Consider the following 24,168-nt stretch of genomic DNA (forward strand, 5'->3'; position numbering starts at 1 on the left):
CTGATTCCACTCTAACCATGTCCAGGTGTTTGAAAGAGGCCAGAACCATTGATGGCCAGTGTGGGCACCTAAATAAAACAAACAAACAAATTAACGAACAGTGTCTTTATTTGAACATTGCCATGTGTATTACCAGAGAACATGTATATTCAGAATGTACGATTATGTCAGTCTGCATCTTGATTTTTGCTTATGAAGGTAACATACAAGTACAGCATTCATTATAGTCTTCAAAATGCCTCAGTTTAAAAGCATTATTCACTTGGATTCAGCCAGAAAGAAGCCTCATCTCATTTATTTAATGACTTACAACTCTGATAATTGCAGTGCGGCATGAGGCACATCCTATAAAATGCACTATACAAGGGGGACATATAGTTTGGAGTTTTAATTAAAAAAAAAAAAAAAAGGGAAGGACAAGCATCTGCTCTGTTCTACCTAAATAATAAAAAATAATAATAATAGTACTGTGCTGCCATCTAGTGGCGACGTGGGCAACATACAGTGTATTGAATCAGCTGGTTGCAACTTAAGTAAATGAGACAACACTGAGCACCCAGTTTTGTTTTGTTTTTTTAAAAATAGCTTAGTCACCTACGAAACCAGTTGCTACATTCAAAGCAGAAAAATCCTCAGTCATTCAGGCCATGGTAAAACAAAGCTAAAGCTAAGGCAGCTGGACTTAGATGAGTGGTGAAACATCTTCAAGAAAATTCTTAACAAGTGTTCAGTTCAAAATGAGTGGTGGGGAGTTTGGGGTTTTATTGGAACATCTGTGGGTGTTGTACACCTGAAACTCAAATGATTATGGACTGTTGATAACCAGATACTCACCTGTAATTGGAACTGGTTGTTCAGACTAACCTGGGCTGTATCCTCCTTTCACGTGGTACTGCAACGATCCGTCAATGTCCAGAAACGCCAGTCTTAAGGTGTGAATTTGACATAGATGGCTTCCTTTACTCTTCTTTTAAACCAGTCTTCTTAGGCTAAAGTGTGCACTTTGTTGTCCTCAAAGGAGTGGCCTTTGTCCTTCAGGTATCAATTGACAGATGAACCCCCACCTGAATAGCTGGCTCTCCTGTTTTTTGTAGACATCTATTTATTCATATGCTGCACAGCCACAACATTAAAACCACTGACAGCAGAAGTAAATACTATTGAGCATCTTGTTCTGCTGGGAAACTTATGGACCTGGCATTAGTGTGGATTTTACATAGACATGTACAAGCCACCTAAACCAGACCAGACCAGACACCCCCACCCCATAGCAATGACACCCCTTGATGGCAGCAGCCATCCCCAGCAGGATGCAGCCTGACACAGGCACACACACAAAAATGGTTTAGGAACAACTCAAAAAACATGAACAGCACAAGGTGTTGACCTGGCCTCCAGATTCACTAGATCTCAAACTGATCAGGTATACCACTAACAACATTCTGTTGCCACACACCACAGGACACCCCCAGAAGGCCCATGTCCATGCTCTGACGTGTCAGAACAGTTTTGGAGGCACAAGGGACTTACACAATATTAGGAAGGTGGTCATAATGTTATGCCTGATCAGTATATGTTGTGTATTAAACATCTTCCTGAGTTTCGCCAGTTCTCTTATTTCATTCTGTTTGATGGCACCTACAGCGTTAAGCCGCAAGTGCAAGCCTGTCAGCCTGTTGGCAGTGGGCCAGTCCGTCAAAGCAATCTCAACAGTTGAGATGAACTGGAATCCAAAATCTGTTTTGTTTTGAGCCTTTCAAACACTGAACTGTGGATATGTGATCAGTGACAAAGTGGCAACAAATCACGTCTTCCATAAATGCTACAGTGCTCACTTATAACCCCCTTTGCAGGCAAATCATACAAAAAAAACAAACAAAAAAAAACAATGAAAACCATGAGAGTCCTACTGTTGCAAAGCTTTACTGAATCATGATCAGGTATTCCAGAAAAAAATAAAAGTTTATATAAAACTGCATTTGAGATAACATAAACTCAGTGTTTTTCCAGTCAGTCTGATAAGTAATATGTCTCCTACTTCGTTTGTAATCAGAAAACACCTGAAGGCTGATTTTGTCAGAATGTAGTAACTATACTGCCAATGTCATTTTCAAAAAATATATATATAATTCTACTTCATATCTGCAGCCAGCTGGTGCCATTATACTGACAACACATTAATTGTGTGCTACAACACTTTTGGACATCATGTAGTATTTCAACAGTTACACTGAGTAGTAGCATAAATACTGTCACTGCTAATAAGACATCATAAAACAGTCAGCTTCCCTTGTTCAAGACAGATACTGAAACCATCATCATACTGAAAACTACAGGGTCCTGACTTGGTGATTATGATAGATTATTATTATTTTTTTTTTTTTAAATCATGAGAACTACAACTCTACGATTTAAGAGTCAATGTCATATACTTACTCAGAAAGTGTAGAAGCAGGTCTCACTTTCCCCACGTACAAAATCTGCTTTTAAGATATTTCACAGGTTTTCCTCTGGTTCTAAATGATATCAGTAATGGGTTTAACATAAACAGTTGTAAAAGTCATATATTCGTCCTGTGGCGTCTCCAGCATTCTTAGATTAGACATTTAGAATACATTCATTTACATAAGGCAGGGTAGTAGCTACAACATGTTAAGAGAAATGTCAAATCACAGTTTGGTCAACAGCAGCTGACCAGCTTTCATTTACATATCCAATTTACAAGCTAAAATTAACGTGTATGAAAAATGGCCACAGGTGGAAACAAGGTGAGAACAAAGTATAGAATTACATTTGTGACAAACTTTAAATTATAGGTCGTGACAAGGTTTACCAAAACGGGAACAAGGAGGGTCCAAAAAGTGACTGGAACTTATTTTCAATAGTGATGTTCTTCATGATGCTGCAACCAAAATGTGGGGATTCAAAAAAGTTCTGCAAAGGGAGTTTTAAAATATCAAAAATGAACAAAAGTTAAGAGGATAATAAAAACATCACTTGAAAAAATAAAATGGTTGTCTCCGTGGTCATCCATTGCAAAAAAAAAAAAAAAAAAAGTCTATCCATGTCCAGTGTTACAAAGATAATCCAGTGAAGGTTTCATATCCAGTGGCTGCTGTAGACTAATTTCACACATAGTATGGACTAGCTTTAAAAAAACAGAGTAGTGTGCTACTAGGACATTATAGCCATGTGTTTCATCATGTTAAGAGTCCAGCTGTTTCTTATAATTCTTCTTCTAGCTTTTCTATAGTCTTCTCAGTCTTTCATCCAGTGTACTTCAGCAGCTTTGTGTAAGAGTATAGAAAAGCTCAAAGTAGCAGAGATCCAGTGGTATGAAACACCAGTGCTGAAACAGAATGACCTCAAATAAAGAAGACTGGGCACTACCAGACAACCAACCATTTAAGTCATTAGTCAGTGTTGGGTTTAAAGTCATGTGTTCTATGATATGTGGGTATGAGCCCCAACTTGATCTCTGTACTAAACACAATTTACATTAATCTACTGGTAGACAGAGAATTGAGTGACTGGATGGGTAAATAAAGTGGCAGGTCACTAACAGTGGAACACTAGCAGGGAATTCACAAGTTAGGTGCTTATAATATGTTAAAACTGGAGCTAAAAGTTGTAAAAAGCATTTTACAAAATGTGTACACATGCTTCCTATTGTTGATCTGTGTGCTGGATTTAGTTCGTTCTGTTTGTCCCCGAGGGTGCAATGAGACTAGTAGTTGTGGTGAAGCTGCCTCTTCCTTTCCGCTTTCCTCTTTGCTCTTCCAATGTTCATGTTCAGCTCACCTGGCACAGCTAGCTTGTGAGTGTGTGGGTCAAGGGGTCAAGTGGGAAAGCGTTCAGGAGAATGAATGTTGTGATGGTAGCAACTCTTCATCAGAGCTCAGTGGTCAAGAGACCTCTGGGTTTGGCTCCATCTTCCGAGGCTGGCCGCTGACCCACAGTGCTGTAGCACACAAGAATGGAAAATTTACTGGGTCAGAGAAAGACTGCTTTGCCGGTAAAAACACTAAACATTTTAGAGACCCACACTTATGTGGTTATGTTTATATGTATTCACAAGACACACAGAAACACATTTGATAAAGAACGGAACACTAATCCATAGCATGGTGCACAACTAATTTAATGCTAAGCTCTTCTTATGCATGTTCTCAGTTATTACTGCGTACACTGTGGGGCTGCAACAATGTGTTTACCTTATCAGTGACGTCTGTTGTGTAAATGTAAATATTAGATAATTACCATATTTGTGGAATGCGCTGCAGCATAGTGATGTTTACCTTTATTTAGACAGTCTGACTAAAAAGTCTGATCCTGGTGGTCAGAAGTGTGAGATGCAATAAGATGCATGTTTTGTAAAAATGAAGCAGCCCACCACAGCAGCACAAACTTTATGAATGAGCATCTCAACAGAGAAGCAAGCTTCCATTCTCAAAACAACAAAACAGCAGAGTCAGTATAGTATTATTAAGCTTAGTCCATAAAAAATTACATAAAAAGTTTGCTTTTTCGTCAAGCAGTTTCTAGAAAATAAAACTGTGGTACAAGAGATTACCTCACTTTTTTTGCTACTTGCTTTGTCTATCAAGAACCCTACTGTTGCTAAACTTCTGCAGTGACCTTCAGTGTTTTACAGACCAAAGAAAATGTTAAACACATAAAGTAAGGCCATGATTTTGCAAGGCCCAACAAGAGGGAGGGATTTTCCTGGGACAAGCATTCTACAAAGCTTCAAAGCAAACTTCAAGCGCTTTGAGCCTAAATCTCTTCCAGCAACGGTACACCTGCAAAGAATTTTACCTGGAGGTGATGCGTGTGGAAGCAAGGTGTGGGAGAGATGGGGTGAGAGCAGCTCCCCCATCTGCAGGGAGAAGAGGGGTTGCCTTAGAAGGAGGGTCGAGGTCGAGCAGACCATTGGTAAAGACACCAGAAGGCTGCATAAGAGGAGGAGGAGGAGGGAGAAGGAAAGGAGGTCAGTTTCTATTTAGCCTCTATATCAGCCAGATATACAGCAACTATACCAGAGCATGGAAAAAAGACTTGTATTACTAGATTCAGGACAATAAAAATATTTTGGTGCACTTTTACACTATTTTACAAAGAACCTGCAGAGAACAGAGTGCCTGCATAGGCACACCAAAACTAGACAGTAAAGCAAAGATAAGTTAGAACAGTTAAACTCACAGCAGCTGTCGGAATGATCCAGCGAGGTGTGATGAGAGGTTTGGGCTGCTGCACTGGGGGTAGCTAGAACATACACAGTGGAATGATGTTACATTCACAGTCTGCCATATTAATTCTGATTCTTGCCAACACCCATTAATGACTTCAGAGATGTGATAAACAATACTGCTGAACTACAACATAGCACACTACAGCTGTTTATTTTGAGCTCAAATTTCTCTCACATACATACATCTCATTTTTCTTTAATAGCCAGTACAAATGTGAATATCCATAGCCATATATAAAGGTTTCAAATCCATTAAATCACATTTGCAGCCAAACTGATCCACATTTGAACTATTTTAAGGTATTGAACAAGTGTTTGAACCATAGACTGTATAGAAAAGATGGACAATGCCACACTGACATTGGTCTGTGGACTACCCTTTTGAAACTTAAAGCTTGGTTTGTCATCACCTTCTTAGTTTCTTTAGCTTTTTGAGGCAGAAGTAGAAGAAGTCAAAAGAGGGAGGAGCTGGAGAGGAGCGAGACGTGGATCTGAGTGATAACTTGAGAACAGATTGTCAATTACTGCGGCTCAGACATGTCAATCAAGTTGGGTATGTCTCCAAACATGGAGTCATCTACTTAACTGTGGAAACATTTGTTTTTAAATGACCACCAGCAGTGCCAGAGGAGTAAATCCAGCTAATACTTGCGTGAAAAAGCGTATGGACTTAGTATTTCATGAGAAAAGTTGACCAGTATGTGTTGGTAGTCTAATGAAGACAGAGATTCTCGTACCACAGGAGTTGGATCAGTGAAGTCAATAAGGTTGTCAGACAGCGGGACAGTGGCTTGGAGGTCAGCCTCCTCTGCTTTAACCTGCAGAATGATGCAAACACTTTTAACCACAACACACAAACAACAGTGTAACTTACTCATCTCCCAAGTAAAAACAGATTTTTTCCCCACTGGGACCACAGTTACAAATAAAGAAAAGACAAATTTAACTATTTGTCGTGCAATGCCAGGCTGGTACAGTGCAACCCACCTTTAACACCTAAGTTGCTTATCTGTAAGTCATATCAGAGGTGTGTTATTGAACGGACAGGTAAATGCATCTGCAACCTCATAACATAAAATTATTACATAAAAAGTTTAATCTACAACTAAAGTAAATATTTCAGACAAAATTTTAGGCCCTCACAGTAAACTATCCATTTGTTCCATAGTAACCAACAGAAATGAGCAACAATAAGTAATTATTAAGTCTTTGAACTAATAATGAATAATTACTACCTTTGGTGCCAAGCATTCACTGGTAGAGTCAGTGGGCATCTTGAGAATAGAGGGGTTTAAATCTTCAGCTAACATCTCAGCACTAATGAATAGAAGAAGAAAACAAATGAGCAAATGTAACACATCGGAATTCAAGTTCTTCATCTCGGATATAAAGCAGCATAGAAAAACCACACGTTTCCTCGTCCAAATAATTAAGAAAAAAAAATGGATACACAGTAATCTGTGACTGACTGACTCATCAGTACATTTTTAGATTCAGTAAAACAATTATTACTTTAGTAAAACACAGCTCTACATGCTGACGTCCAAAGCAGAAATGCACCTGAAATCATAGAAGCTTTTACTACATTAATGAGCCTGGAGCAAAACAGCTTTTGTGAATTGTCTGGTCAAGCATCTGTCTGTGTCTGTTTTTTTTGTGTCATTCTCCTGTAAACACTTCTTGAGCAGAGACGCCAGCAGTATCCAGGCAGAGCTCAAGTCACGTGACTCAACACACCCAGACCCACAACTGAGCTCACACACACACACACACACACACACTCATATATATATATACATGCACACACACACACACACACGCGCGCGCGCGCACATGCATTACTCAAAAACGCCAATAGATGTCAGCAAAGACTAAAAAGAACAAACTGCCTCCAAGAGATCGTTTAGAAATTATTTATATTTTACATTATTTTTGGGTGATGCAGTAAGGTTGATACCAAAAAATAAAAAGCAGGTGGGCACTGTGGCTATAACTCTTTTAAATATACTCCGTCCTCCCGTATTCATTACTTCTAAATTATCTAAAATCTAAATAACAAAATCCTTTCTTCATGCTATGCTTCTTCTCAGTTAACAATGGAGGTTAAGTGAAGTGAACACTATTTGATCTGTCTCCTTCTTTGTCTCATATTGTCTACATGCAAAAATAATGCCATCTGGTATGAAGTATGCTGTACAATGTTACAAATAATAACTGCATTACTAAAACATTTAGTGTGTACAAACACACAAACCTGGCGCCTGCAGGTGAGACCAGTGAGGCTGGCTTGAGCAGGTCCCAGGAGTCTTGGATGTCAGGACGGTTGCTAACAGAAAGAGACGAGTTACTGCCCATTCGCCCAGTACGCACCTTCAACCTGGCAGACAGAGGACACATTTTGTTAGTGCCAGTGATGTGGCTACATAAAGCACATTCATGCGTGAAACATTCAGTCTGGATTAGTCTGAATGGAACTAAATTGATCTGGCTATACTGAGAATTTCAGCACAAGTTCCTTTTATACTCCATTTTTAACATTACATTAATACATTTCAAACACCACAGACTCAGCAAACCCTTTTGTCATTTCAAATAATATCTTGAGGCCATGCAAAAGGGCAATCTTAATTAATACTGTAAACAACAGAATGCGGCACATCTAATGTTGTTCATCCTCCAATTTGAGCCATTTACTGCCTCGGATACAAGCCAGGGTCAGAGACATGCTAGCCAATCTCTGGAGCCCTGCTTGTAAAGACGAGGTGTGGGTGATGTAATGTTGTGAGCAATGCTAATAATCCTCATGAATATTCAAGAGGTTAATCAGCTCTAGCAGAAGGGAGCGCTGTGATTGGCTGGTAAATGCACTGACAGTTGGAATGACTCAGGAAGAGGAAGAAGAAGAAGGAGGGGGGCACATTTCAAGACAATGAAGTCCAAGTAACAATGGCTTTTCTCCGACTCATGCGTGCTCTATATGAACTAAAAAATGTATTTAAATTTTTTATATTAGACTAACATTTTTTTGTACACCGTTAATATGTTCTCAATAATTAATTTATTAAGTGAAACATTCATTTAATTAACTTAATAAATCCTTTATTATATTTATGAAATGGAGCAGTGCGCATTAAAAAAATTCATTTTCATACCTGGCAGAGGCATCTTGTAAGTTACAGTTTTTATCTCCAGCCATTACGATATGTTCCTCCAAAGACCCCTACACAGAGGAAAACAGAGGCAGATAAATGTATGTATTGTTACAGATATGCATTTCAAGTCCACATAAGATAACATAACACTGAAGCCGATAATGTCAGGGCGAGAGTTGTGCTTGCCTGCGTCCATTACGGTTAAAAGATATGGCCTTGCGGGGAGCTTTGATGGTAGTACACTATACTATATTTTATTATATTGTACGCACACAGTGAGAGGCATCAAGGTGAGACCGACTTGTAGTACGATATTTGGGTGGATAATAATGTGGATAATGTTAGCGGATATATTAATTTTTTTTCCAATGTATAAGGGAGAATTAAACTTGTTACCACTGATTTGTTAAAACATCCTTGAGGCAGCTGGAAGGACATTCATCCTTATACAACTTACATGTTCGACTTACTAACCAATACAATGGAGCACTAAGTCTAATTAGTTGAAGCACTGCTATATGATCATATATGAACATGTCTTTCTTTGCTATTCTCCCTTTTCAGACAGTTTTGTAGAGTTTGTTTTCCACCTTTAAGGCAGCTGCCTCAACTTGAGCTTTCAGGATGTTACTCTTCAGATCCTCTGGGGTACGCAGTGGTGTGACAATTGGACTATTGCCTGTACTGTTCAGACCACACTTCTCTGTTAACTTCACCACATCATCCTGTTGGAACAAGGTCAAATGTCAGATGGATTGCACATTGCTACCAAGAAGATAAAAACTGGTATAATGATACACTGGTATAATGATGTGTCTATGTATATCTTCTTAACCTCGATAATCCAGATACACTGTCAAAACACTCAGTCTTTGTTCAGTATTGTAACAAGCCTGATATCATGCAATGTCACACTTGCTGTTACTTGTCCATGTTTGTCTGCGCTGTCTTGCCTCAGACCTATACACAAGTGTTGCTAGTCTATATCCTGAAAACAACAAAAGTAGAAATACTGTATAAAGAAACACTTACCTGATTGTTCATTACCATATTCACATTGACATTTTTTGGAGTAGCAAGAAGTGGACTATTCTCTAACTCTAGCTGCTTCAGACGAGCTGCAGCTTCTAATGAGACACAAAGAAAAATTGAAAAACACACATTTGCTAATTTCCGACAAGTTTCCTGTGTAAGTATCATGTTCACAATGAATGCAATTTGTGGTAAGTCTCCATACTCACCACTGAGACGGAGTTGATCTTCTGCAGTCGCACTGGCAGTGGCATAGGCACTGCTTGGTCCAGCCTCTTCTGTAGCTGTCACTGCAGGAGCTACAGGAGCCCTGAGGACATCATCAATGCAAGTCTCCATCAAGTCAGGAACCAGGGGCAAGCTGGAGACAGAGCAGATGGAAAGGAGGACGGAGGGAAAGAAGTGGAAGAAAACATGAGCAAGTTGTCAGATCAGGATGGAGGATTAGACACAAACATAAAAAAGAAACAATGGAGGTGATAAGCAAGATTTTAACCAAAATTACCAAAAAGATTCAGGATTATACAGCTTACCTCTGTCATCCATAAGATATGAATGGACTGTGTAATGATGGTAAAACTAACCCATAGAGATTTATCAGAAGACATTTTAGAATAATCAATACCAATATGCAAAAAAGCACATATATCAATATTAATAAAACCAAATGAAAACATTTAATTTAAGGCACTGTATTTGGATAGCCATATTTGAAGAAGATCATTTGTTAACTAATATTTGAACTAATAATATGAAAAATCTCAGCAAAAAACAAAAAGTAACCATTAAAGCAAACTTCATTACACAGGGGCTTGACTGGGTTTTGCCAAGTATGGCATATAACCATATAAACATAATTACAAGATAGCTAATAAAATTGCTACCGGAAAGATTGGGACCTGTGTCCAATGAAACAAAATGAAAGTGAATGTAAAGACACTGAAAGACGACAATTCAGTCCATAGGAATAAGCTTTCAAAACAAGTAATAACTTGGAATAATGTAGGATAATGTTCTCTGAAGTAGAGCTGCCTGAAGCAGAACATTCGATACACAGATTTTTGATAGAGACTCTTCCAGGAGCATGGTAATTACTTATATTACATATTTCTATAGCCTGAAGATGCACTATATTGCTGTATACTGTCTGGAGAGAACTGGAGTTAAAGCACAACACACACAAAGATGTGGAGAAAACGACAATGCTTTGCTGAAGGACAAATCTAATGCACATGTGAAGTAATCCACAAAGAAAGTTGAGAATAGATAGTGGGGATGTGTTCAGCAATCATAAGGAACAAACAAGCACGAATACCAACATTAAATAACTATTTGGTCCACTGTAGTAGTGTTGAGTACTGATGCGCACACCAAGCATTTTTAAACCCTTTCTAGTATGTGCTGGAAAGCCACGGTAACACCTGAATTACAGCAAAAGACAGCAACAAAATACTGACTAATTTTACTTACTAAACATGAGCCCCATAGCCCAGTGATACACATACATAGAACATTACAGTATAATAAATGTTAAAGGATAATGCATAAAGGACACTATATAAAGCTGCATACTCATCTGTCAATCCTGTCTTTATTCTCCGAAATGATTTAAACATACAGTTCAGATAAACATCCTTTGGTCAGTCATGTTGTAAACATTAAACTAAGCAATAAAATTAAGTAATCATCATCATTGGTTGAGCTGTGCAATAAAATGTTTTACAGTGGTGTAGGTAAGCATTTAATGCATATAATCATCCACACACTTTTTCTTATATAATTACCTTGATTGCTGGGCCACTTTCTAATACCTTTAACTGTGCCTGCACTGTTGCAGTTGCGTTCACAAAACCAACAATTACATTGTGCTATAAACAGAAAACGATTTGCATAACATTTTGATTCTGTATTGACCATTTTAATGCATTATTCATGTTTGATCTCTTGCCAGAAGTTGGATGAGAAGGCAGTATCTATTTCGTTTCTGAGCATAGAGTCCAGAATATGTTTAGACAAGCTTAACACAGGAAGCAAGGACAAGGAGCTTGCTTCCAACAGAAGACAAAAATGCACCTACTAGCATTTCTTTCAAGATTTCACGGATTTTGAAATTTCTGGAATGCACATTTGAGAGAAATAATTTAACACTTTTCCCTGGCTTCCATTTTCTGTGTTTAGTTTGAGCTAAAAACCTCAAATATGTCGACAGATGAGATAGATGTCTACTCTCTTATCCAACTCCCTTTAAACACCAGAAGATACACCAAGGGGAACTAAACAATGTACATAACAAATAAATCATATATCCATTTATAAAAATCATTTTGTGGAATTCTAACTTAAGTAATATAGCAATAGTGTTTGAAATATTACAAAACAGGAAATTATTTCTGTGAGTGAAAATAAGGAGCAGGGATAGAGGACTTACATAAACCCTCCAGGAATTATGCAACCTATTGTTTCCTTCAAGAGTCGAGAGTGGAACTGAATCCCTAAGACTCTGATACCATCTCACTCCAGCCAGCCAGTTTCACCGTGAGGTTCAGAGTGAAGGTCATCACAAAAAAAAGGGAAGGAAGGAATGAAGAAAAAAGACTGTGTGAAAGTGTAGAGATGGAGAATTCAGAAAATGGGAAAGACAGTGGTATGGAGTAATGGGAGGGTAACTGGTTAGAAATGCCACTGGACCAAGGGTCAATGAGAATAGAAATGACGTGCAGAGATGGACTGAGCCATAGAGGTAAATATGATGCTTGGAGAAATGTCAGTCTGTGAGGGGTGTGTTTTACTGAATAAGCAACAGTTTGTGCTGAGAAATGTTTCACTTCATAAGTCACAGGTGCATTTGCACTGAGGTTGTTCTTCCATGTGGTGTGGTGACTACCACAGATGCCAGACGTTTTTCATGGGCAAGTCACTTCACTCCTGAGCCATTCCCAATTATTAGAATGCTGACCACTTCGTGTCAGTACAGAAGGAGAGGACGCTGTCAGTTGGTCGGATCTGTCCATTGCCTTGTGGGGAGTTTGATGAGACATGAGCAGGGAAGATGGAGGGAAGAGGTGACCTGAGGAGAACAGGGTGGAGGAAAAACAGAAGGACAAGGGGAAGGGGACAAATAGGAAGTGGCAATATAGAAATGGGTAGTGAGTGAGAGTCGAGGCAAACCAAAGGCAAGACTGGGAGGAGAGGAAGGAAAGAATTAAATGATAACAACAAAGAGGAGAAGGCGATGGTATGCAAATGAAGGTGAATAAGTTAACGGTAAAGCAGAAAAGCAGCTGGTTTAACATAGGGATAAAGAGAAATGGAGAAATAAGGGAGAAGCAGAAGGAAGCAGACAAGATTTTGAGGCAGGAGGAATGTGACAACAGGAGTACTAAAGTGTAATTCACTGCACATAGCTTGAGGTGCAAGCCAACTATGACCTTTCCTATATAAGGAACATGGTTTCTTAAGGATTTTCTACACTTCTACACTTATATCAGTATCAAAGAGCTCCACTTTGCTATGTCGGGATGTTCATTTTAATCTACAAAAATAGTAATTTTAATGAACATGAAACAACATGAATAAATAAATAAGGTGTGCATGAGCGTGATAAGCCCAGCAATGTTCAAATAATTAATAAGACATGCAGCTTTTAGTACAGCTTCTTCTACACTGTATACCAGCGTGCATTTAAGTATGGCATGACACATGTTGTCACATGAACACTCGAGTTAAGTGAAGTAGACTGGGTGTCTCTGAAGCATCAGTGACCTGACTTTGCACCTATAGCAGCTGTTGTTTGATAGCTTATGACAAATCTGTGTTTATAGTGTTTATATATTCAGTGCTGGATGCTTTTGAGTTTGGAAGGCAAACGAATACACAATTTTCTATTGTAACTGTCAAACAGTAATTTGGTTTGTTAGAGAGTCAGTAGTTGAACTTCCAGTAACCTTTATATATTCCATACAGTTTCTCATAGTCACTAAAGATTAACTATGTTTAATCATTTTCATGGCAGTGATCTGACACTTATCCACTCTCACTTATGATGATATTAAAGAGAATTAAAGGGTCAGAAAGAAGGCAATTGTCACAGGCACAGCTCTAAATGACAATTTATACAGGGAGACAGAGGATAGCTATAAGGCAGACTGCAGCATATATAAGAAAAATATATAAAGATAGTGTTGGAAACAAGACGTTTTAAGAATATTTTTTAAATTATGAAAACATCTCTGATTGTATTTGTTGAATTAGTATTTGTTAGCATTTCATTTATGGAAGGTTGATACCAGTGCACAAATCTAGTTTACATTAGTTTACATTTGAATCCGGAATATACTGTCAGTATTAATTAAACAACCTATCACAAGTTTGCATATATGTGCATTCTTAAACAAATATTCATTCTCATTTAAGACAGACAGCTCATGTTATTAGCAGACCAGCTGAGGGTTGCAGTGCTCCGTGCAAAATTTACAGTGACACTGTATCTAAAGCAAGGAGAAAGTCATGGGAAGAGAAAGAATAGAGCACCAGGGATTAGTCTTAAGTATTAGTAACAATGTCACTTTCAAAGCATCCTCCTCATGTCCACTGAGTCAGCTGTAAACTGCTGCAAACGGTTGGCGGCATACACAAAGGGCCAGTGCAAAGCTTCCATTAAGATCCGATCAAAATCCAATCTGGGCAATCCGATCACGTAAAAGACAAGTGTGAACACCCCCACGTCGGATTGAGATCGTATTTAAGAGATCTGATCACTGAGTGACCACATGTGGAGGTGGTCTGGCTCACATGTGTCAGGATTCCATTGGTAGTGTGAACGCAATGCGTCCTAGGTCGCAATAGAGACTGCCTATACTCAACTCGGGTGCTCATTCGAGTTTTGCCTCATTCATTCGGAGAAAAACTTCCGACCGCTATCATAAATGATAACCTGAAAAGAATAAAGTAGCATAAGTGATGTTTGTTCAATAATAATGGGAGCCTTTAATATTCTGTCCTTGTACCTGTTCACCAAAAAAAAATGAATGAATCTAAGTAAGAATTTACAAATGAAAGTATTTAATGTGAGTACACGAGTGTGATTCTGTGTTAATATTGATATGGTCACGTTGATGTATGAGGAGTCGTGTGTGGTTAAGTTACGTATTTCCTCATTTACCGATGTCTTTATTTACTTTAATTACCAGATTACGTTGCGTATGGAAACTTCCAGGGTTGGAGTTATAATCTGAGTTCTGTGCAGGTCTCAATAACATCAGGGCGGACATCAAGAAATGATAACTTAACGTGTGTGCCCAAGTCACGACACACATAAAACAGCACTGTTCTCGGTTCTGGAGCAGTGGTAGAGAGTCATTACAGACAGCAGCTGTTAAAATATTCTACTGCACCCCAGATGATGTCGATGTTTATTTGCATACAGAGCGCGAAACTGAGATTGGATCTAGGGGCGCATTTGGGAGACGCATATTAATGCAAGGTCTGAACACACGTACCTAAAGCTGGTCACTTGCAATTGGATAACTCCAGTTTGGATCTTAATGGAAGGTCTGAACAGGCCCAGACACTCTGAGGTCATCTCAGTATAGCATCTTGTGCTGAGTACACAGGAACTTGTAGCCCGTGTATCAGTGTTGGTAAAGAGCTTGCTTAATGACTGGAGATGTTTCTGAAGGCTCGATTGCATTGCCTTGTCAACACTGCATGTTCACAGGGCAATGTGGGCCTGTATGCGCCATGCTTTCTTAGAACAATGACATCAATGCTAAACTTAATCTTGTCATGTCTAGATTTAAATTATTTTTAAAAGTTCACAAACATTTAAAATTATGGTTTTCTGAATTAATATTTCACATACAACTGAAAATAATACTGAGTTGTTTTTCATCACAAAATATAGTTGTTGTTTTTTTTATGTAATAATGAGTATGTGCAGACATCTGTTTACCATTGGTCAACAAAGTTTAAAAGAGGAGGAGGATATAGCATAATTAGTATGAAAAGTCACACATGGGTTTATGAATTTACCTAGGGTCATGCCTGTGCATCCTGATTTGAAGGATAATTTGGGATTATTTTCACTTTGTAATCTCTCACTGATAGTATACTACTTTGTTGTAGAAGTACAACATATGAGGTTGAAAGAGGCCTGCATCCTCCTTTAATGGCACTAAATGAAAGAGAAAGGGCCCACAGATTTAAAAAAAAAAAAAAAAAAAAAAAAGAAAATGACAGGAAATCCTCTTTACACAACTGACCAGAAATTTACTTTACTAGAAGTAGGATCAGCCTGAGCTGTAAATCTGAAAGACCTTTTTTTCTCCCAGAGGCATAAGTACACTGGTCAGGAAAAGGAAGGCTTACTTTAAGCTGGATACAGTACGTAGGCAAGTGAAGTTTCCCTATTGTCTCCACATGAAATTATTCTCTGGTAATCGTACAGTATCAATATTATGGCATTACTGGCACTAACATATTTCCACTAACATTTAAATATTGTTAAATAATCATATAAACCATTTAGTAGTTAAGAAGAAGAAAAATAAGGGTTTAAAGAGAAGAAGGGGGTTCACAGGATGCACAGAATGACTGCAGATGACTCAAAGTAAAGACACCTACAAACTAGAATGCAGAAAATTCTTGAAGAGAGAACAGATCCAGAGCTGAAATCATATCACATCACTAATTCATCATACCAATTACAAGATCCCCGCATAGTAGCCCAAATCAACACCAACCGCTATTTCCTGCACTGATTACGAAAGCATTTCATGCTGATCAAAGGTGAACAAACAGCAAATCGTAGCGAACTGCTGTCTGTCCACCACAAGAAAACCCTCTTCCAAAGCCAAAATCATAAAGGCCGCCACTGCACAGCGATTGATTGGTTAAAGCCAAAGCCATGTCAAGGTTCAATGTACAATTGTACCTACCAGGGCTCCCTCCAGACAAGACAAATCTGTCCTCAATACATGTTAATACTGGAACACACAAGGGAACATTGTAGGTTTATAACAGAGGAGGTAGGATGCATATATTGCATGTGCACATTTGATTTTCTTCATCGTACAAAAGCTTCACATTACAATATATTTCCACATAATGGACCCAAAATACATTGCTCAGAGGTAACAAATCGGAGTAATGGCAGACATAAAATACAACAGGACAGAAGGACGCTGTGGGATGGCAAATAAAAAAATAAAATGCATTATGACTATTATTGTAAAGATCTGAGTTGAGTACTAGGGAAGTTTCTGAATATCACATTTAAGGTAAGAAAACTCCTATCAGTTGTCTCATTTACCCATGGCCAGTACAGTATATCATGCACACTTGTAACACAGAGCAGGAAGTTGAAAATATGTCAAAGTCATGCATGGAAGGGAAATGCACAGACACATCATCTATCTTTCTGCCTCCGTGTTTCCTTCTCTTCTGCTTTCTCTGGTCACAACAACACAGGGTCAGTGGATAAGCCATGCTAAGCCACTCACATGGTATTAGACTATGAAAAACACACCTAACTATCCACCCACTTCTTTCAGCACCTAACAGAGATCAGTGGCCTGCTCCAACCTTTTCTAATCTGGTTTTGTTTTCCTAATCATTAGAGAGCACTGAGCAGTTATAAGGTTTTGGTGGCATATAAAAAATGAAATGCAAATTAATATCAAAAGCTTGGTTCGTGCATTTTCTCAGGGGGCCAGAGTGCCATAGTGGATGAAATAAAAAATAAGATAAATAAATAAACACTCACACTCCGAGGCTGACAATCAGATTGTGGTCATCTCTTACCTGGTACCAATATATGAATGGCCACGCACTTTGGAACCCCTAGTGAATGGCCATCTAAGCTTGGGAAGTACTCAGACCATCTAAGGAAGTAATTCTTAACTAAGTAGAATGTGGAAATATTTTCTAGGAACCAACCTCCTTTTTTCACCTCCCGGACTCCTAGGCAAAGCCTCAATTTCCATTGGTCCACAAGCAGACGAAGCAACCAGACTGACCACAGGCATGCCTGAACAGGCACCTCTACTGGGAGCAACCTGATGGAGGAGAGAAGAAAAAGGAATATATGAAGAGATGTGCCAAAGGGAGGATGTGAAAGGGAGGTACCGAAATCTATATGACATCTCCTATTGTTGGTCTAAGTTTGCTATTCTACACTATTAACAGAAGACAGAAGTTTTGCTCCTCACCTTGCTGTCTTTGTTGGAGTTGACCCCATTGCCTGAGGAAAGAATCCTGAGAAAAGAGCAATGGCGCAGTTTAATCAAAGAACAATCAATTCTCAAGTTTCTTACATGGGATCCACTATGCTATTTTTCATTATGAGACTAGGCCTTTATGCAGGCCCTCAGTCCATCCACTGTTTGAAACAAGCCATTTTAGCTCCTGTCTCTTTAAGCTCCCCTCACAAAGAGCTAACATCAACTCTGCACAAGAGTAGAAAATAAAAACAGCTAAAATATAGAAAACCTAGTATTTAAAGCAGTGTGAAGCCAGAGCTTTAAGCTAACAGGTATTACTTTCACATAAGTTTACATCATTATTTAAAACATTGGCCAGAGACAATACGAACAGCCAATATTATATTCCAGAAAATGAGAATATGCATAATAGTTCTTGTTTAATAGTGTATGTGGTTGTGATGGTAAATTATTGAAGAATACCCAAGACCACTTTACAGACAAACCAGGGGCTAAGTCTTCCACAGTGTTTTTCATAGAGCACAATGCTCACCGTGGATGGCAAATTATACAGAGAATTTCGTACCATGAACTGTGTCTAGCATTCAGGCCGTGGCACACGACCACCTTTTGGGCCAATGCAGATGTACAATTTGGATATAACACTCTCTTAACTGCCATGGCTGCCATGAAATGGTAAATGGTCTTGTTTTTATATAGCGCTTTTCTACCTATTGGTACTTAAAGCACTTTACAGTCACAGACGCATCTGTGCTCAATTAATGAGCAATTAGCTAATTAATTATTACTTAATTAGACTTGGCAGTTCCCATGAAAGCTTAAAGCTTCAACTGACATTAATTAATTACATAAAATTTCTACATAAAATAACTAATGTGGATATGGTCACAATGAAATCAGTGCTTATCAACACCGAGACGACTGCCTTAAACAGGCGATGAAACAACCAAATAATTTCAGCATGCATGTACTCACCCCTGGGTGTGGAATGGTCCTGTAAAACCGAGAACAAACACAGTTTTGTCCAGATATATACTTAAATATAAACTTGAAATTTTAAATACAGTTGTCCTCAAGGCATGCATGGATGTGTACAAGTTTATGTTATGTACAGTGGATTCAGTTAGTATTCAGATGCTTTCACTTTTTCCATACTTGTTTTTCCTTGTTAGGCAAAATCCAAGTGGACATGTACCTTTTACACAAAGACTGCTTTGCTATTTCCCATCTCAGGCATGCAGTCTGCATTGTGGGACAGTATATACAGAGGTATACACAGACTATGCCAAACTTATTCAATCTGCCACTGGCAGACTATTCTAGACAAATCTCAAGAACCATTTAAAATTAAATCTATGAGATGACAAAAAAACGGAATGGTTAGACTACTTAGCTTCTGAATGCACTGTAAGATATCACCATCCAAGGTTAATATGTCATATTGTGTGCATATACTATTTAGTTCTGTCCCTTTGCATGACTATTTATAACAGATTTATTATGAATATTTTCACATACTACTAGGCAGCATGTCTCCCTGTGCTGTGAAGGTGAGTGACTGTGTGATTTTTGTCCCCACCTCTGCTCTGCATGGTTCTCCTGGAGTAACGTCGACTGGGTCTTCTCTCAAAGGAGGCTGACCGTCTTGCTTTATTAGCCTTGGTTGTCTGATACTCTGTCTTTCCACTGGTCACAGAAAAACAAAGAAATATTTTACATTGGCTACTATTTGTTCCCAACAAAACTATTAAGTATAAACAACTCTTCTTGAAGACGTTGGTATGAATCTCATTGTATAACAAAAAAATTAAAAAAATAAAAAATACAGCAGGCAAAGCAATGACCCCTTTTGAACTCTGGACCCATCCAGGCGATAACCTTCTATTAATAACAAACCCCTACAACCCCTGTGTTAAATCAACTTTACCGCTGATGCTTATACAACTGGGTAATGTTTAAACACACAGAGTGGAACTAGTTGGCTACTGCAGTATGTTGACACTGGGCCTCTGTCTAGTACCACTGCGAGTAATCTGTGTGTACACATGAGAGGTTTTTGTATGTCCAGAGAATGATGCAGTACTGTATGGCAAACTAGGGTTATCTTGTTGGTCCACCCAAACACACAGCTCAGACACAAACGCATGGCTCTCCAACATTGTGGCACTCTACTCATCTGCATTCTCCCATCCCCCAAGGCCTACTTTTAAACCATCCCAACTACATATGTTCCTTACACCAACCATATTTCTCTTGCAGCTAAAAGTCACTAGTGCTCAGGATATGCACAGACACTGTGCACAAAGACACTGCATAGTGCTCATGCTGACAATGCTAGTTTTTCTGAAACACCTCAACAGAAAGTGAGTCTTTACCTCAATGTGAACCAACGAGCAGTCGGAAGAGAAGACAAGAATTGCTTGTCTGAACAATCATGTTGAATCAATTAAGCTTCTGGTGTCATCAGTAATTTGTTGTAACGATGGCTACTGTTCCCAGAGGTATTTAAACCCTGCAGGTTTAATACTAAATGATATTGCAACCCCTGTGTAAGGCAGACAAACCACACATCAGGCTTTTGACACTGCCAGTGTAACTGTTACCTATATCTGAAGCGTGATCCCATGCGTATGAATCCAGAGCGTGCAGAGTTCTTCTGTACCGGCCCTCTCAGCCTAAAGAAAGCATGGTGTTCCACGGCACACTTCCAGAGGTGCTTGCAGGCCTTGGGGTGGTCCATCCTGAAGACGAAGGTGTGTTCCTGCTCTTTGCCCTGAGGATGATTAGTATGGTGTTAGATCAAGGTAATACAGAGAAGATGATAAGGTCTGATAAAATGTAATATTTGGAACACAACTTATAACCAGGGCAAAGTGAATTACGGCAGGTTAAAGGGGCACCAAGGGTTTATGTTTACTTTCAGTGTTACTCACAGAAATGTGTTGTGTGCATTTTCCTGTTGGTCAGTGGTAAGTAGTCTCTTGCATGTGCATAAGCAAAGCAAAGGCACTCTCACAGGCCAACACCACAATATCTATATAGTTTCTTTAACATCAACACGAACTTCAGAGCTGTTTAAACATTTGTTTTTTTGGAGGGGTGAGGGTTTGTTAGGCAATATAGTTTCGCTACAATTAAGTTCAGCAGTGAAGTCTTACTCATGAAATGAGGCAGATATGAGAAGAATGGCATGCACCAAGAAACATAAATCAGAGAAAGTCTCTGCCTCCAATTTGCTTGAAGTTCATGTCAAGTCGATGATCTAATGCTTCGAAATACATTTACAATGCAAAGTATTGTTAACATCAGCCTGACAGAACACAACTATTCTTGTTTGTATCGAGCTGATTTTTTTGTAGGCGTATCATGCATCAAAGACAGCAAACCCATGTATAAGAAGCCCTTGCAAATCTCAACGAGTAATGTAGCTGAACCACACTTAAATCACAGTGGACCAGAGACAGTCTGTAATGTGTAATTTCAAAGCACTCAAGGTTAATATGCACATTCTGTTTGGCTGACCACGATCACATTTAAAAGGCTGAAAAAGTCACATTTTTGCTTATAGAATCACTGAAGCCATTAACCGATTATCAGAACTGTTGTGAATTAAAGTTTCTGTCAATCCACTCTGACAAGAGTCACAGCTCATTACTACTCCTGACGTTTAACTCTTTGAGGCTTCTGATGCACACGTGTGACACATAATCACCTTGTTAGAGAACTGAGAATCTAAGTGCATACAATATATTCTTTGAGTGACAAGACTAGCGTACAGTATACTGTACATCTGTTTAGGACAGAGCTGGGAGGCGAGGACTGTGTGTGTTTGTAGGAGAACGGTGCATACCACAAATACCAGAGGGGGCAGGCTTCTTTATTAACCTCACAAAAACCCCCGGGATGGACACACACACACACAAGCCTGAGTGTATTACAATGTCAAACCTTGTTTCATTTGGAACTGACCTCTTTTAGGGCTCAGGCATTACTTCAAACAAAGGCTTTAAGAGGAATAGCTATTTTATTAAGAAACAAAGAAAGAAATCTCTGTATGCTTGTATATTGAGGGATTTCAAAAATGACTTGCATGGTCTACCAAACTTTGTAAATAATGTTGTCTTTGTCCTTTCTGATAATCAGTATTAAGATGTTTTTATATGCTCATTTTACAAGATGTAGTTACACAGTAAGTCTTAGATTATTTTACATATCAAATGGTTTGATAGTCTCAGAAGTAACAATGCTATAGGAGTGATATGGGAAGCTTCCATGCACACCGTTTTAGCCATGTATCTTACACCTTGAGAGAAATTGACAAGAACTGACTTGTAATACACTGCATGGTATTATTTTTGGGGACAACAAGAACAAAGTAGGGGAAGTACATTCATTATAATAATCAGGTACTGTACATAGGGAGAAGTGAGTTTGTGTTATCAAGAGTGACTACTATGCAACACTGAATGCACTGTATGTTCTGCATTTTTAACATTCTGTTGTCTGGCAAGTAACTGAGTGTGCGTGCTCATGTTTACCTGTTCATCGTCCTCCACTACCACAAGTGTCAGTTTGCTCTTCCTGAAATCCAACCGAGTGATCTTAGGCCTACAACAGACACACAAAAGACACCCAGCACATACAAAAACTTAGAACTATACACAAATGAAGAGATCATACTAAAAAGTATTTATATAAACCAAAAAAAACGAAAAACAAACTGTATTAGGTCAAGACCAAACATACCAGAAAAACAGTCCAATCTTGGTTTCTCCTTCAAAAACCAAAACTCCAGTTGGAGTTAAACCCAGACTGTACTCATTACCATCTCTTGCCTGCAGGGATGAATAGAAAGACATGCAAAGAGACGATGGGAAAGAAGAGACATCAACACAAATGGCATTATGACCCTACCATATATTCATGCTCTCTGACGTTGCCTTTACTTCCTGCCTTTCATCAAGGACACTTCCTGTTTGTAATCCTAGCTATGCTAGGACTGTAGTTGCATGTGCAACTACAGTAAGATAAGTAGTGGTGGTGAGGAAGAGTGCATCTGTTACCTTGACCATATGCATGTCCACGCCATACATTTCTAGCCACTTGGCTTTATTCAGGTAGTTAATCTCAGCTTGAGCTGGTGTCTGACCTCTGGAAAATGTGTGTGGGGGGGATGGGAGGAGACACAAAACAGGAAAAATCAAATCAAAACCTCCAAGTCAAATGAAAACAAACAAACACAAAAGCTATGAAAAGTAAATAGAGCAGATAACATCCTAAAATGTTTGTTATCAATAGCAATGTATCCATTTTCATGAATGCATTATTCTCACCAATATTACATTTGATTTCATTATTACTGACTGCTTATATCTATGTCAGTTACAATGTAATTCTTACCTGCACTCCTTCCATGTGTTATATATAGCCAGCTCCACATCCTCCGTCTGATTAGGGATGAAGCGAAATTCTGACACCATGTCCAGATGATGCTCTAATGGGTCGCAATCACCGAGCTCAGCTGAAATCACACAGACACACATACTGATGGTTCATAATGATAGTTGCTTGGTTAATTAACTGAAAATCCATTGTACATATCAACTTGAGACTAATAACACTCTTTAACTTAACAGTTTACCAATATTCTCAGGACATAGAGGAGAGAAAAGGCAATTCCCTCCTATCCTTATCCCAGTAAATGTCAGTGAACCAACTACATAATTCTGGAAAAGAAAATCAAAAAAAAAAAAAAAAAAAAACCAAGGGAGAAAACTCAACTGAGGGAAAGAGAGAGAAAACAGAATGGCAGCTAGATTAGGGGGCCACTGAAAAGGATAGAGCACTAATGAGCTGGCATTTACCCCACGGTGAAGATGTATGTGTGTGCCCAAGGGTTTGTGCACGCAATCCCATTCCATAAATTTCTCCAGAGACTCAGTCATTGTTACCCCGAAGCACCTCTGAAATTGCATAATTTGCTCTTGCAAGTAAATGTTGTAATCTGAAAATTTAAGCCAATTACAGGTCTTAAATTTTATGCCAACATAAAGTTAAGAGCCATTTAAACAACTGTATTTTTTTTTTTTATGTCACATGTGTACGAAGATAAGGTGTGTGAAGGTATGGACTCATTATGTCTGAGAAGGTCCTCTGTCATCCAGGTCATAGTATGTCCAAAATGTTAAAGAAAAGCAACTGGACATAGCGTTTTTGGATATGCAATTATTGCTGGTGGTACAAAACAAAACAAAAAATAATAAATTTCTGCTCCTATAGCACTATTTAAAATAGTAGCTAAGGGAAGATTGCATGTCCTGAAATGGACATAAGGCTACTATGCTAAATCAACTTTAAATATGCTAGTAAACATAGAAAATAAAAATGCTGCCGTTACATTTACTCAGACTATTAAAGAAAGAAAATTAGACAGGAGAAACTACTCAAGATGAGAAATATAATAGTTTCAGAAATGCCATTGTTTTTTAGCCAAAGAGGGAGACACTTTGCCATG

At 38.6% G+C, this 24,168-nt stretch overlaps 1 protein-coding gene across 4 annotated transcripts in view; it reads right to left on the reverse strand.

Annotated features, from left to right (window-relative positions):
• Nucleotides 1–1,907: 1,907 nt before the first annotated feature.
• epb41l5 (erythrocyte membrane protein band 4.1 like 5) overlaps nucleotides 1,908–24,168 on the reverse strand; it is a 32,880-nt gene continuing 10,619 nt past the window's right edge. Inside the window, exons 8-26 of one of the 4 annotated variants that reach the window (XM_084544661.1) lie at nucleotides 23,055–23,175; nucleotides 22,718–22,805; nucleotides 22,401–22,489; nucleotides 22,193–22,262; nucleotides 20,258–20,427; nucleotides 19,234–19,340; nucleotides 18,630–18,648; nucleotides 17,643–17,688; nucleotides 17,371–17,489; nucleotides 9,645–9,796; nucleotides 9,436–9,530; nucleotides 8,994–9,128; nucleotides 8,404–8,471; nucleotides 7,506–7,577; nucleotides 6,487–6,568; nucleotides 5,989–6,069; nucleotides 5,203–5,265; nucleotides 4,819–4,952; nucleotides 1,908–3,961 (exon numbers count right to left, since the gene is read on the reverse strand). In XM_084544661.1, coding sequence (XP_084400787.1) covers nucleotides 3,892–3,961; nucleotides 4,819–4,952; nucleotides 5,203–5,265; nucleotides 5,989–6,069; nucleotides 6,487–6,568; nucleotides 7,506–7,577; nucleotides 8,404–8,471; nucleotides 8,994–9,128; nucleotides 9,436–9,530; nucleotides 9,645–9,796; nucleotides 17,371–17,489; nucleotides 17,643–17,688; nucleotides 18,630–18,648; nucleotides 19,234–19,340; nucleotides 20,258–20,427; nucleotides 22,193–22,262; nucleotides 22,401–22,489; nucleotides 22,718–22,805; nucleotides 23,055–23,175 — 1,781 coding nt within the window. In that variant the 3' untranslated portion in view covers nucleotides 1,908–3,891. Of the gene's footprint in view, nucleotides 3,962–4,204; nucleotides 4,953–5,202; nucleotides 5,266–5,988; nucleotides 6,070–6,486; nucleotides 6,569–7,505; nucleotides 7,629–8,403; nucleotides 8,472–8,993; nucleotides 9,129–9,435; nucleotides 9,531–9,644; nucleotides 9,797–17,370; nucleotides 17,490–17,642; nucleotides 17,689–18,629; nucleotides 18,649–19,233; nucleotides 19,341–20,257; nucleotides 20,428–22,192; nucleotides 22,263–22,400; nucleotides 22,490–22,717; nucleotides 22,806–23,054; nucleotides 23,176–24,168 lie in introns of those variants that run through there. The other 3 variants (XM_084544660.1, XM_084544662.1, XM_084544659.1) reach the window with 3 other exon arrangements.

This window comes from Chelon labrosus (genome assembly GCF_963514085.1).
Source record: "Chelon labrosus genome assembly, chromosome: 5".
NCBI lineage: Eukaryota > Metazoa > Chordata > Actinopteri > Mugiliformes > Mugilidae > Chelon > Chelon labrosus.